The 14,994-nt window shown below is 49.0% G+C and overlaps 2 protein-coding genes across 2 annotated transcripts in view; both read left to right on the plus strand.

Moving 5' to 3' along the window:
• The window catches only part of CEND1 (cell cycle exit and neuronal differentiation 1), a 13,854-nt gene extending 5,355 nt beyond the window's left edge, over positions 1 to 8,499 (plus strand). Inside the window, exon 2 of the mRNA XM_018083398.3 lies at positions 4,246 to 8,499. Coding sequence (XP_017938887.1) covers positions 4,420 to 4,812 — 393 coding nt within the window. The 5' untranslated portion in view covers positions 4,246 to 4,419 and the 3' untranslated portion in view covers positions 4,813 to 8,499. The remainder of the gene's footprint in view (positions 1 to 4,245) is intronic.
• The window catches only part of GATD1 (glutamine amidotransferase like class 1 domain containing 1), a 13,928-nt gene continuing 5,608 nt past the window's right edge, over positions 6,675 to 14,994 (plus strand). Inside the window, exon 1 of the mRNA XM_029963782.1 lies at positions 6,675 to 6,735. Within this exon, the coding sequence (XP_029819642.1) occupies positions 6,675 to 6,735 (61 nt within the window). The remainder of the gene's footprint in view (positions 6,736 to 14,994) is intronic.

Genomic DNA, 14,994 nt, shown 5'->3' on the forward strand with positions numbered 1-14,994 from the left:
GGGAAGGGGCAGGGGACTGGACACAAATCCTTCCGGCCCTGACAGATCACTCCACACGTGGCAGAGGGAGCAGGCACAGACCCCTGAGGACACTTCCTGAAGGACAGGGTGGTCCCAGCTGCATTCTTTAGGGGTTAGACAAGAAGGTGGAGGAGAGCAGGATGGGGAGAGCGCTGGGAAAGGAGCTCCCTCTCCTGTGCCAGAGAAACGCTCAGCCACCTTTGGTGCCAACTGGTGTTTCCTTATGGAGAGCACAGGTCTGTCTGCTGTGTGCACTAGTTAATGAGTGCCTTTTTTCCAGACATGTAGGAATGGCAAAGAAGGGAAGAGGAGATTAGGGTATAATCTTAGTCTTTCCTGCCATCTCTGGCTCTTTCTGCCCAGCATTGCTCCAGCTCAGACGTCGTCCGTAGCTATTTCTGAGATGGATGGTTTCAGCCAGAGGGCACCTGGAGTGTAGGGGTGGACCTTTGGGGTGGGATAAATCCTGATACATAACCCCACTGTGCTGGTTGAATCCTTCCTGGCTGACCATCTCAGTGTGGCAGCTGAGGACCCAATGGAAGTGTGCTGCTTTCCATAAAAGAAGGAAAACCCTACGGCTGAGCTTCCTGCCACACCCCACACCCCGGAGCAGCTGGTTGGTCTTGCGAAGTGACTGACTTTTCCTTCCAGACTGAAGCAGGAGGGGAAGATGAGAGGATCTGGCGATGGGATGGGGCTGGTCCCTGCAGAGGGAAGAGGCCATCCTGACGGAGCAGTGCTATGGCACAGCTTGGCAATGACTCATCCGCTCCTTCGGAGCAGGATTGATGCAGCTTTCATCTGCGCACGCAGGAGACAGATGAATAGATGTGTTTGCTAATTTGCTGGGAACTGAGGCAGAAAAGGTGCCCTTCAGGGAGCCAGGGAAAGCTGTTCTCCCCTCTGCCTGTTGCTCAGGCTGAGGGCAGCTTGTTGAGCTGGGTGAGTCCGACTGCACTGACCTTGAGAGCTGCAACAACCAGGAGCATCCCAGGAGATCCGTGGTGTTTGTGTGCCAGTTCTTGCAGCAGCAGGAATTTGGAAGGCTTTTCTTTTTTCATTTTTCTCCTTTATCCCTGGTTTTATTGTGCCTGCTCCTTTTTCCCAGCCTGAGAAAGAGCTGGTTAGCTGCTGGCAATGAAAACCTCCCTGAAAGGGCACTGATTGTTAAACAGAAATGGCATGGAGGGGGGGAAAAAGGGAGGAAATGAAGCCTGTCTCCCACAAAACCTTATTCCCAAGTGCTGCTGCCTGTGTAGGAGGCAGAGACAGAGCTGGAAGGGGGAGGAATGGGTAGCCAGGCAGAGACAGCAGCTGATGAGAAGGGAGGAATAAATAGATGTGAGGAGCTACAAAGAAGAAAGCAAAGGTAGAGAAATGTGTCATTAGAGAAAAAACTTTGTGTGATGGAATGAGGGAAGAAGAGGAGACAAAGGGATGGGGGGGGAACCCTCATGTGCAGGTTTAGTTTTTGGATATGAGAAAAGCACCTTTCTTTTCAGTCTGGGGTGGGAGACAGAAGTGCTAAATATCAGCACATGATCGTGCCCATGGAAGTACAGGAGTGGAGAGTGGATATGATTCCCAAGGCAGGGAGTCTGGGAGGTACTTAACTGTGATGCAAGGGGATGTGCTGTTAAGAGTCCCCAGTGTCCTGAGGAGCAGGAGGAGTCAGGCCAAAGGGTCTGGAGAGCTGCTGGGCAATCCTGTGGCTAATTCCAGTGATGGAAAATCACAGACAAAAGCCCTTTTATGTGGGCACTTAAGAACTGGAGATATTGATTTTTGGCTTAGTTTGGTTTCTACATCTTTTAAAACCTTTTCTGAGCTGTGTGAGGGGTTTGCATTGCTTTTAGATGGAAATTCACTTGGAATCAAGAAATTCTGTTTGTGGCAGTGCAGGGCATGGCAGCAGGACAAGGCTCCATAGCCCAGCATGGGCTTCGAGCAAAACCAGCTCTCCTGCTCCCAGGAACCTGGAAATTGGGTCAGTGAGGGCTGTGGATAAACTGTGGGGTACTGGGGCTGTGCAGGGCCCCCATTTCTCAGCAAAAAAGTGAGTTTGCCTGCTCTGTGATTTACCCCATTTCCATAGGCTGCACGTGGCTTTCCTAGGGAAAGAGCAGAATTTCAATGCTTGTTCCAGGTGCTATAACCACACGAATATCAGAGTGTGTGAGTAGCCCAGCTAATTGATATCAAAGCGACTAAGCAGGTAATTCAATATTTATGCCACGATCGATCCGACTCTTCCCGCTTTAACCTCTGAGCCCGCTTTAGTCATGGGCTCCACTTACTATTTCTTTGTGTCCTCTTTGTGCTGGGTGGAAAATGAGGCTAAATTCGTCTCAAACCAGAGGAGCAGAGTCCTTGTGAGTGACTGTGAGCAGCCTCAGCCCTGGATCCATGTAGGATTTGTACTGACAGAGCAGTAGGAATGCTCTCTGAAAGCAGTAGAAAAAGGTGAGGCAGGTGATATCTATAGAAATATTACAAAATGAGCAGTGAGAAGAAAATATTCTTGCACTTGGCCATGTTTACCTCTCAAGTCCCAAGCCACAGAGAAGGTCTGAAGCTTGGTGAGCATCTGGGATGGTGTTTGTGTGGTACAAGATGCCCAAGTGTCTGATACCCCTTCAGCGATTCGTGAGGGGAGAGCGGTGGAGTCTGGGCTTTCCAAAGTGGTTTAATATCACAAACTCAGAAACGCAGGTACTGTCCAGCTGCACTCAGTGAGGCTATGGGGTTTTTATGGTCACCAGGCCTGGTGCAGCATGAGGAGCTGAACTTGAAGATCCTTGTGGGTCCCCTCCAATTTAGGATATTCAATGAGAGCTATGGAATTCCGTGATTTTGGTGCAGCAGTTCCCTCAGTGACTGGGCTGGAGCAGCTGGTGGCCACTGAGCAATGGCTTACAAGGGAGAGCAGGAGAGGGGGCTGTTTCCATCTCATTCTGAGCCATAAAGTGATGCCCAGCTTTGCTCTAGACCCAAACCTGGCATTTTTGTGAGCAGGTTTCCTGCAGGAAAGCGTTCCTGCCTAGATGGACATGAAACCACCACATCTGTCAGCCTGTTTTCCAGAAGAGTCAGCAGCACAGACTGCAACCTTGGGACCTCCTTCCTGTCATTAGAGGAGAGATGTGCATTCTGAGCCGCTTTGGAAGGGATCTCTATTTGTTGAGGTTTTTGAGGAGCCTCTCCAGCTCCCAGTCCAGACAGGTGATAAGCTCCGATTTCCCTTAGCAGGCAGAAAGCTCCCAGCAGGCTCCTGGCAGCGCTGAAGGTCAGTGGGAGGCAGTGAAGCCAGTGGCTCAGATCCCACCACTGCCTCTGCTGCCTCTGCTTACTCATTATTTCCCAGCTGGGAGCTGACCTGGTGCTGCCAGAGCCTGATGGCAAAGTGCTCAAAGTGCCCAGCGCCGTGTGCTCTCCTCCATCGCCTGGGGGTGCGACCACGGGAGCTCCATCCCTGGCTCCCCCTGCCATGCCAGGTTTGGGGAGGGGATGTTTTTGTGGTGGTTCTGCAACCCTTCAAAGCCCACTTCCCAAACTGAACTTGGGACAGTGCTGCAACAGGAAGCGTGGAGGGTGAGACACGAGCAGGGAGGAGCCATCGATCCGCTTTCCCCTGGAACAAAGTGCTCTCTCCTCACCCCACAGGAATGGTAAGGGTAAACAAATGCAAAGTAAGATCTGTTTGGTTGGATGTGAGTTTCTCATCGCTGACAAATGGCACCACATACACAGCCAGGATGGACTTGTCTCAATTTGCCTGGTTGGGGCAGCCATAGATGACAGACAGTCTGACTTGTTTAATGTTCTAGTTTGGTACTAGGGAGAAATTCTTCCCTGTGAGAGTGGGGAGGCCCTGGCACAGGTTGCCCAGAGAAGCTGTGGCTGCCCCATCCCTGGAAGTGTCCAAGGCCAGGCTGGACGGGGCTTGGAGCAACCTGGGCTAGTGGAAGGTGTCCCTGCACATGGCAGGGGGTGAGACTGGATGAGGTTTAAGGTCCCTTCCAACCCAGGCCATTCTGTGGTTCTGTGATTGTTGCAGATGCAGTCTGTAGTAAATGCTTTGAATGCAGCTCACAGTTCCAAAAGAAAGAGCCAACAGTTTTGCAATTTTCCTTCCTGTCCTCCTCCACCACCTCCAGGCAGAACAGCACTGGCTCTCTCTGTCCTGTCACTCAGCTCTCATTGCTCTGCTTCCTCTTCCAGGTGCCGTATCATGTCCAGGTAGGACAGTGCCAGCGTGAGAATCATCCCAAGACAGCTGCTCCAAGGGCTTGAGCTCGGGTGGCTCCTCTGCTTCCTCCAGCAGCCGGGCAGAGGAGAGGAGCTGGGACAGCCCCGAGCGCGTGGCATCCAGTCGCTGCCCACAGCACTCGCAGGATGGATTCCAAAGGCAATGTCCGAAGCGGAAACAAACCCGACGCCAAGGCCGCCAGCTCCGCAAAGCCGGAAAAGCCCAACCCTGGGCCTGCCACGAATGCAGACAAGAAGGAGGTCCCCAAGGAGCAGCCCGCTCCTGCCACCGCTGCCAAGAAGGCGGGTGGCGACGCCGCCGTCGTGAACAACCACAGCAACCTGAAACCCAACCCCGCCGGCACGGAGGCGCACGAGGCCACCGGCCAGTCCCCTGACTCTGACCACAAGGGAAACAGCTCCGAGGAGTCACCGGGCAGCTTCTTTGACAACATGAAGCCCTTGATCATCGTCGGAGGGGTGGCGGTGGCTGCGCTGGCTGTGATTGTGGGAGTGGCGTTCCTAGCCCGGAAAAAATGAAGACCGAGACGGGGTGGGGATGAGGAACCCAGCCCAGCTGTACAGCTCCTTTTGAGACAAATGCATGCAGAGAAATTCTATACATAGCTATATATATAGAGAGCGAGCTAGATAGGTCAACAACAAACACCAACTGCAACTTCAAGGGTCTTGTTCAAGACAACTGTGCCAGTTTGACCCAGTGTGGGTAACTCCATGCACTCAGTGTGTTCTTTCATGTAATATATCTTGGCTTATACCACCGTGTATAGGTTACAGCTTCTCCTCGGTGTAAATGACGGTGTCCCCTCCCCTCCCTCGCTGTTCTCCCTGGGAGACACCCCCACCTCTCTTGCAGTCCCCTGTTTTCAAGTCCAAAGTGTTCTACGTCCCATCTGGAGTCCCCACTTTGTGTTTTGGTTTCTGTTTGGTTTGGTTTTAAGTTGGGTTGTGGTAAAGAAGACGGAAGGGGAGAGCCAGGGCCCAGTTCGCCTGCCGCGGTGTGTTGGGTGGTGTTTGCCCAGCGCTCCTGGGGCAAGGGCAGGTAGAAGGCAGCTCCCTGACCAAACAGCAGTGTGTGATCTCCAATAGGTGTCTCGTGTACCTGCTGCTCATCAAGCCACCTCTAATCACCCAGCTGGGAAGTGCCCCGGAGGAAAAGCTGCAGGCGGAGGCTGAGCCTGAGCCTGGGGTGTCCCCTCGAGTCCCAGAGGGGCCGTGCTGAGTCCCCTGCTGACCCCAGGCCGGCAGCAGCTGCCACCTGCTCTGTTCCTTGCATGTTGGCAGGCAGCCTTTAGGATCCCAGGGCTCCCCCCAGGGTCATATGGGCAGCGTTTGGGATGGAGAGACTTTGTTTTGGATCTAGTATTTCCTAAAGTTAGGCTGGGCTTTGCAGGGTGCTGTGGCCTCTGCCCAAGCTCCTCCGAGGTCAGACGGACTGTTTGTGTTCATTTTTTGGGGGCTTTGGATCAGGCCTTTCACCAGGTTTTTTCCCCACTGAAGGGTGTAGTCTCATTAGATGGGAAGACAGGAAAAGGGGAGACATGAGTTGGTTTTAGGGGCAGAGAGGACCTGGGAGCCCACGAGAGTAACACTGACCTGCTTTACAGCAGGGCAACCCTGTTCAAGGGCTAGTCTGCCCTGGGGGGATTTCTTACCTCCCTCCTGTCATAGTAGCAGGGATTTGTGACTTGTCCACACTTTGGAAATGGAAACAAATTCCCAGCCCTTGGGATCAGCCTGGTTTCATGGGTGAGTACCTTGGCTCTAAAGCCAGACCCTGTGAGGGGAAGAAGAGAGGGTATTAAGTGCTTTGGCTGATGCTCTTCTAACACCAGTGGGTGTCCATTAGGCTTCTCTTGGCTGCTGCAAAACAGAGTCTCATAAAAAGACCTTACATTTTGCTTTTAAGGGAATCAGAGATTAGATGGGGTCAGAACTGTGGCATCTGGAGCTCGGCAGCAGCCGCAGCCCCTGGGCAGGGTTTAGGGGGAGGGCCAGTAAGAGGCTGTGGCAAAGAGGAGTGAGTTCAGTTCCAGAACCTGTCAGACACCTTTAATTGAGCTGGATGTATGAACTCGGGGGGGCAGGGCCAGAGAAAGGTGCATGTTCCTCAGGTGCTGCCTGTGCGGTGTCTGCCTCTGGTACAGTCACTGCACAGGATGGTGGGAGTGTGTAACTGATCTGGGAATTCTTCTCTTGGCTCATGTCTGTCTTATTTACCTCCAAATTTGATCTGCTGAATGCAAGTCTTCCCCAAACCAAAGGTCTGGTGATGGAGCCTGACCTTTCCTATGGTGAGCTTTGTCACTCTGTTTTTCCCAAGGCTCATAAAATATTCCCAAAGGTGCATGGCCTCTGGGAATATCAGATGCTGTGTTCTGATGACCAAGGTGCAGCTGAAGGTTGGTGCCTGCCTCCACCTGTACCTGTACAGAGACAGGGGTGGGCATGTTGGGTTCACAGGGGCTTTGGGAAGGAGGGCTACAGCTCCAGGCAAAATCCTGGTAGCCTAAAGCACTCTTGGCATGCACTGTGGATGTATCTCCTGGTGGCAGGGTGTCACTTCCAGCCAAGGGAATGGTTTGAAGCAGAAGGGTCCGTGGTGGGGTGTTTCTCTAACACCACTTTTCTCTAGAGATCTTATTTCCCCTCGTCCTGTTTTGCAGATGTCCAGAGGTTATTTCTGAGTTGGGGGGAGGGGGGGAAGAGGAGAGGACAAATGGTAGCAAAGGAACAGGAAAGGTGTTTGGAAAGCAGAGATGGGAGAGAACGAAGCTCAGAAGCAGCCCCTGCTGAGCTCCCTTGCAGTGACTGCAGCACAGCTTTGGCAGAGGACACAGTGGGAACGGGATGTGCCCAGATCCTGAAAGTGCCCCAGGCACATCCTTTTCCACCCCGGGGAGAGACCCCATTCCACACCATAGTCCCTCCTGCTTGGAGTCACATTTTGCCAAGCAGGGTGGTGATTTTCAGACGGTGACCTCTGTTTTCAAGAGATATTTCTGCCTTTCCTGTCCTTTCCCTCCCTCTCAGCCCTGGCCTAGGGATTATTTTCAGCAGTGTGTGACATTAGACACAGCATCTGTCTGTTCTGCCCTGACCAGCACAGGTAGATCAGGGGGAGGAAAATGAAACACCTGCTTCATTTGAATCTCCAGTTTCACTTTCTATAGTGTTTTTATTTCCTTGACTTAACCTTTGCCAACAGAAGAGGGGAAAAAACAGTTCTCAGCCAACCATGGGCCTTAAACATTTCTCCACCTCCAAACCCTGCCTGCCCTTAGAGCACTTGGATGCAAGGCCACTAATTTCATCCAGAAACACACCACAGAGGTGCTGATGGGGCTGCAGCTCCTCATCTGGGTTTGTCACTCATTTGAACCCACCCTGCACAGCAGACGTCGCATTGCCTGTTTGTAAGGGATTTTTGAACATGGTATGTCCTGTTCCCAAGGGATCTTCCACGTCCTGTGATCACTTCAGGGTCTGCTGTCCAGATAACCACCTCTTTGGCAGTTCAGTTTGGAAACACCTGTCTCTCTGTGTGTGTGTGTGTGTGTGTGTGTGTGTGTGAATACACCACCCTGCCTTCGAGAATATCCTGCCCGTGTGTGTGTGCATACATATGTGTTGTATCACTGCAGTCTGGGGAGGGGGAGAGAAGCCAAGCTGGAAATGCCCCTTCCTTCATTCCCTGCATTCACACAAAGTGTCTGTGATGTCTCTTCTGTGCCATTCCCACCATGCCACGCAGCGCCTGAATTCCTTCTCAGTCCTGGTTTCTCCTCAGTGCAAAGAACGTCTGGCTAGTGAACTGCTGAATGTCCGGTGTGCCCGCTGTCCTAGAAGCTCCAAATCCCTGTTCCCCTCCCTGGATAGTCGTGTGGGCTGTTTGCTTTAAAATAAGGCACTTTTAGACTATACTGGACTGTGCTGTAGCGCTTTTTGAAGTGTGGGTCTAGTGTTGAGTCGGGTAGATCCAGTGTAGATGCCACAACGCACCTCAGCCCTGACTTGCAAACACCTCCTGTCCTGCCTTAATGTGCCAGGCTGTGCAGTGCTTTCCTTTCGAGCCAAAAATGTCCAGCGAGAACTAGGCTGAGAGGGCGAGTTCCCCTCTCCCAGCCCCGAATTTGTCGAAGCAGGAGGCTGAACTGACTGAACTCGCTGTGCTAAATAAATAGTTGTCTTTTCTCGTACTGAGCACACGCCGTTATTTGCTTGACGTTCTTTTTTCGTGTGGTGTTTGTGGTATGAAGTCCTTCCAGTGCCATCTCCGTTGGGAGAGTGAATTATTAACGCTTACAACTAATCAGATTCTGTGCTTGGGGTTTGGAGAGATCTAGATTGCTAGTTTACTCTTTTCGGTCAAGTTGATAAAATCATAAATTCGTAAAAAATTGGTTTCAGACCTTTTAGCTTATCACTAAAACTGTTGATTCAACTACTGCACCCTGATCTCAATCTGTTTTTAAAGAACCCCAAGTTTTAGTCGAATGCAAAGATGTCATTACGCTCCCTTGGACAACTCGGCAGAAGGTTTTAGCTGCTTCTATTTTGGGAGAGATGAAATGGATTACGCTTCTGCTTCCTCTTCCTACCGATTTAATACCCTGTGGATAAATCCCGTTATTCCCAACAGTGCTGCAGTAGGATGCAAACAAACGTGGCAGCCAAAGGATAACGCAGCAGCATTTTTGGGAGGGTAAGAACACGTTCCTGCAGGTGCTGTTCACCCGGGGCTCACTCAAAGCGCTGAACAGGCACTTGCCCTGAAGCACTTCTTAGTTCCCTCGAGTGGGGTTATAAATTAAACATGGGGTTTTGTCTCTGCTGGATTAAAGTTTAGGGGATGATCCATAGAATACTGAAAACCAGGGGAGTTTTTCCATTGTTTTCACCATGCTCTGGCCTTTGAGGTCTTGTTGGCACCAGGGATATCGATTGCAGGTCACCACAAAATCTTATCAGTCACACATTTTTTTAAAAAAATTCACACAAACATTCCTTAGCCCTTCAGCTGAGCATAAGGAAAGTCTTCTCTGAGGCAGCCTTGCTCACAGCCCTGATTATACCCACATCAGGATTTGTACATAAACAACAACAACCCAAACCCCTGGAGTTAGTGAGAGATGATTTCTGCCTTAAAACATTCCCTGCTTTTTCCTGGAAATGCTACTGGGGTTTGGAATTCAGCAGCCTTTTAGCTATTCTTAGAATTGGTTGAAAATAACAGTGTCAAAGACTGGAGAGGAAAATGATGCTTTGACAAACGAACCAAAAAAGGAAGGCAATGAAAAAATGGATTTGAAAGGTGAAATTCCTGGAATTTCAATCAGCTCCTCGGAAAGCTTCAAGTCAGTGAAGACTCTGAGAGTGTGCAAAGAACAGAGCAGAGAAGTGGAGAGAAAAAAGCACTATTTAATTATCTTAACAGTTTTGGTAAGGACATGTTAACTTTTATAACCTATTCATTTCTTTTTTTTTCTTGGCAAAAAGCAAAACCGACCAGTTCTGACACCGTGCAAATTAACCTCTGCTAATTGCCCTTTCCAGATGAATTTTTCCTGCTGGTCCTGTGCAATGTTAATGGGTTAGAAAAACACCTGAAGTTTTCTACAGCCAGCTTTGTGTGATTGAGGGGAATTGCCAGGACACTTCGAGGGGCTGTGTTCTCTTTTCACGTGCTTTGCTATGGCAAGGGCTGAAAATCCAACCCGCTCGCACTTCCATCCTCTTAGTCCCTGCCTTCCTGATGGAGCAGGGATGATGATTCCCTTCCTGAGCTGTGTAGCATCTCGCTGTGGTCTCATTCCCTTCACCACGAAGCCGGGAGATATCCATAGGGGTGGGCAAGATGCATTTTCTTGATGAGGCCCATTTTAGGTGGTCCCAAAACAGACGAGCAGTGCTCGGCCCCCAGACTGTGCGGCACAGCAGGGAACGTATGAAGTTTCTGTGTGCCCTGATCCGTGAGGGTCTCAGTCTACCACGGGATTTGTACTGGATGACAAACCCACAGGAAGGTCCCTTCCTTGTCCTGAGCTGTCAGTCAGGTGTGAGGTGTTGGGGCTGCTCGGGAGGTGCTGACACAGTGTGAACACGCGCTGCCCTCGGCTGGAGCCAGTGCTCCTTCAGTCCTCTGGAGCACCAAAAACACGTGGGGAGGAGAGAGCCCGAAGCCAAGGACCTGCATTTCTGCTGGCCTGGAAGGATCAGGTGGTGTGCCAGGGTCGAGGATTTTCCCATTTGGATGGGCTGCTCTGGTGTTACTGTGTGACACAGCACTGCGGGACCGCTGGGCCTTGAAAATTCACACTTCATTCAGTTCACCATAATAAACTCGTGCCCAAAGCCTCAAAGTCTCGTGAGAGATCAGAGCCATTGGATTTCCAAATGACTTTGCATCTACCTTGTGATAGAACTCTGCTCACTCCTTTGGACAGCGGTACTTTGGGACTCGTGCCCCCCCTGCTCTTTGATGATCTTCAAATTAAATAGATTTTTTTTTTTCTGCTGAAAAACATAACTTGGCTTACATGAGCTTTGGAACCTGTTGTTCCTGTTTCTCTTCTGGTTGCTCCCAGCTTGCAAATGACAAGCAATTCCATTATTTTTCCAGTTCTCAGCCCCAGTGCAGCACCTCGAGCATGAATTTACAGGTTATTGCTGTCTGTGTGATGATGTTGCAGTACCAAAGCTCCCACCAGGACAAGAGGAATCTTTAATCACCTTTGCAACAGTTAAGTCCTGCATCATATCCCTGGTTTTGCCTCAACAGCTTCAAGCAGCCAAGTTTCTGGGGCAAATTGATGAGAACAAGGGTGCCACACAATCTTGTCATGTTATAAAACAACAAATGAACAAACCAACAGGGGAATAATTTGGCTTCACTAAGTTTTGAGCAGCCTGGTGCCTTTCCCCAGGACCATTTCAACTGAAGCCTTTAAAAGTTGCAGTTTCAGCTCCCCAGGAAACCAACTCTCTTCCGGTGGTAGGTGCAGGTTGCCTATAAATTTGTGCAGAAAAATTGTAGGAAGGGAACTTGAAGGTCAGATTACAGGGGATTTTTTGACTTTGCTTTTGCTTTGTTCGGATTCTGCTACTTCTCCAGGGACTGATCCAAAGCCCTTGGAAGTCAGATTGAAGGCTCAAATGCTGGGAGCAGGGAAATGCCTGCTGCTCCTTTGGAAGCCTCAGGCATCTTTCTGAGGACTTTGGTGGGGTTTGAGTCAGCTCCTGAGCGTGTTTTCCAAATGATAGGAGCTTTCCGAGTGACACCTTGGTTTCTTCCCTGTGCAAACAGACCTGCTTGTCACTTACACGTATTTGCCTGTGTTCAACATACAGGTTTGGGTTGTTTTTGTTTTTTTTTTGCTCTCGGAAACAATATGCTGCTGGACACATTTCCTGGAGGGAAATGGACACCTACCTACACACAAAGCTATCCAGCTAATTTATACCTTGTCGAATTTATAATCTTGTCTATGCTTCTATGGACACTTTGTATGGGCTGCAGCTCAAATCCTAAAATAGTCAAGAATTTTTTCCTTTCCCATATAGTATTCTATTTACTTTGACTTTAAAAAAACAAAAAAAGCGTATAAATGCAATAATGCAGGTAGACTAGAAATACTAGATTGAAAATTTAAAGTAGTTTAGCTTGTCCCATTGTGACTGACAGTGTTGTATGACACCCAACGCTGTACCCTAACATTTTCCAGGCTTTCTCCGTAGCTGAATCTAGTATTAGCTTTGGAAACCCATTGTGTGAGTGGTGGGTGGATGGGTCGGAAACGTGTGCTCTCTACACACTGTATGTTACTCACATCACAAGCTGTATGGTCACTCCATATGCTGTGAAACTGTAAATGATTCCCAAATACACCTGTAACTCTTACCAGGATTGTGAGAAATAAACTATATATAGATATATATACACACACATAGAGATATTGTATAATTCCTCCTGTGAGCATCTTTGTGTACGTGGGGGTGCCAGTGAAAATGCCTGTGCTCCCTCTCCCTCCTCACTCATGGAAAGTTGTCCAGAGACTCTGCGGCTGCCCCATCCCTGGGAGTGTCCAAGGCCAGGATGGTTGGATGGGGCTTGGAGCAACCTGGGCTAGTGGAAGGTGTCCCTGACCATGGCAGGGGGTGGGACTGGATGATCTTTAAGGTCCCTTCCCACCCAAACCATTCTGGGATTCAATGTCCCTGTTTCCTGGAAGCTCAATATTTTCTAGGATTAGTGATCCCAGTGAGAACTGTGAGAAAAGGCAGTTCCTGATCCAAATAAACTCCAGCCTGCCCAAGGAAAGCAGGCAGAGGATGATTATTGTTATTCCCACATTGGAACTAAATAGGATTAAACATTTACCCAGAGCCACTGAGGAAACCTTTCTGATCCCAGGGATTCCCTGTCCCACAGGCTGGTCTCTAGTTCTTTCTCTGACTTCTTCCCTGCCCAATTAGGCTGATTTCCTTGGTTTTATTTCTAGGACGACCTGAGAACACCTTTTCTTAAAAATAAACAATCTCCTGAGCACCTGAGTGATGTCTGTGGAATCCCTGAACATCAATTCCCTCCAAGCTGTCATAGGGCAGGAGGATTTTGGCAGCACGTGTCACTGCAAAGAGTTGATGTCACATTACACCAGCTCCCAACAGGGTCCCTGCAGAAGTCTGCAGGCTTTTGGAAATTAATTTGTCAAGAACTGGGAAGAAAAATCCTGTAAATTCCATGGGATTAGGAAAAAGGGGCAGCTTTCAGTTGCAAAAGCATAATTAGCTGAGGTTTTTGCTGCAGAAACACAGCTGAGGACTAAAGTTTTAGGTTGCCTTAGTAGTCATAAGAACAGGAGAGCAAATAAATTCCTGTCTTCTGAGTGGGAATGGTGAAGCTGAGAGGCTGGAATGGGTGGGGGCCCTATCTCCCATCCACACGTTCTGCATCCCATCTCCTTCCTTCGCTCCATATATTTAAAAAGAGAAGGAAATTTTAACAGAAGACCTTTTGCAAAATGTTTCTCTGGCAAACCCAAGGCATTGGCTCCTGCTGAGCAGTAAGAAATGGAGTATTAAGATATCATTGTACACTTTAATCTCCCTGGGCACTCTCATGCTCCTTAATCACTGTCAAGTCCTCTAACACTTTGTATTTTGTGCAGTCTAGGGAGGATGGGAAGGGCTGATGGAGTAGGGGTTGAGACAGCACTGGGTTTTGTATTTATTTAAAAAGCACTGGATTCACAAGCAGGGAATAAGGAGCATAAATGTGATGCTCAGTGCCATAAAGGCTTAGGCTGCTGGAGTGGCACTAAGTCCCCGAGTCCCCTGCACAACAGCTAAACTGAATAGTGGAATTGCTTTGGGTTTGGTTTTGTTTTGTTTTTGTTTGTTTTTTGTTTGGTTGGGTTTTGTTTTGTTATTGTTTGTTTGTTAAAAATAATTTTCTGGTATCTAAACTGGAGCAAAGATAGAGGAATATCCAGATATCTCCACAGTTAACCAGCCTATGGATTCAGAGCATGCTTTGGAGAGAAAAGGAGATGGACAGACGATTGAAGAGATGGACAAGAGGGCATGAGCTACATTTCCTTCAGGAAACCAGGCTAGAAATTAAGCCCTTTCAAATAAACAAATAAAAAATAACAGCAGAATTTTACACTCTTATTTTATATCTATCATTTTGCAATGGTTTTGTGTCTGTAATACACCAGCAACCAGCAAGGGATAAACTTTTTAAATTAACACAGCGATGAAAAATGCAAATCCAGAAACCGAACGAGGTTTACAAAAAGACTTTTCCTTACAGAAAGGAATGACACCTATAATAAAGGAACATTTTTATTGAAGAATAATAGCTCAGTTAAAGGTTAAGAATGTACGGAAAGGGGGCAATCTGGAGCAGAGATGAGGCATGGAAGGGACAGCTTCAGGGAAGTTTGGGTGACTTGATTTAGTTTGTGGTTCTGGTGCTCGTTCCAGTGGCTCCAGAATATCACAAAATCACAGAAATGACACGGTTCTTCATGTTTTCCCCCATTATTATTTTCAGCAAACCAGTCTGACAGATCCATATGCATCTCCTGCCATCCCACGGAACATGGTCAGTTGTGACTTTTTCAGGGATATGAAAGAGCAGGATGTGCATCTGTCCCTCCACAACATCCCCGAGGTTATTCATCCTCAGGGGGAGAGGGAGCAAAACCTGAGAGATTTAAACAACTTAAAAAATAGCGTAAGCCAATAACAGCTGAAAACAGTGACTTAAAACCAGCTTCAGCTTGTCAAAGGACTTCTGTTCCTCCTTATCTCATGTGTCAGGAGCGGAATAAACCACACTCTGTGGTGGCTTGGGGTTTCTGGGAGGCTTCTGGTGCTAACTGGGTGAGGAGGGATGTTGTGCGGTGACGAGGAAGGGCAGAACCCAGCTCAAAAATGAGCTAACATTTTGACATTAAGTTGCTTTTCCCATTTCTAACCCACACCACGGCATCACCCACTTCCCCTTTCCGGGGGCGGGGTGGTGCCTATAACAACCCTCGGATTTCAGACCCACCGGGCGCCGATATCAACCTAATGAGGGAAAAGTAATAAAAACAACTGCAAGCAGGTTCAGGTGCGAGGCGGCACCACGTGATTCCCAGGATCATTGCGGGGGATCAAAAGGCACCCTGGAGGCCGTAGCGCCCTCAG

Source organism: Manacus vitellinus, unplaced genomic scaffold, assembly GCF_001715985.3.
Source record: "Manacus vitellinus isolate BGI_N305 unplaced genomic scaffold, ASM171598v3 scaffold_63_pilon, whole genome shotgun sequence".
Lineage (NCBI taxonomy): Eukaryota > Metazoa > Chordata > Aves > Passeriformes > Pipridae > Manacus > Manacus vitellinus.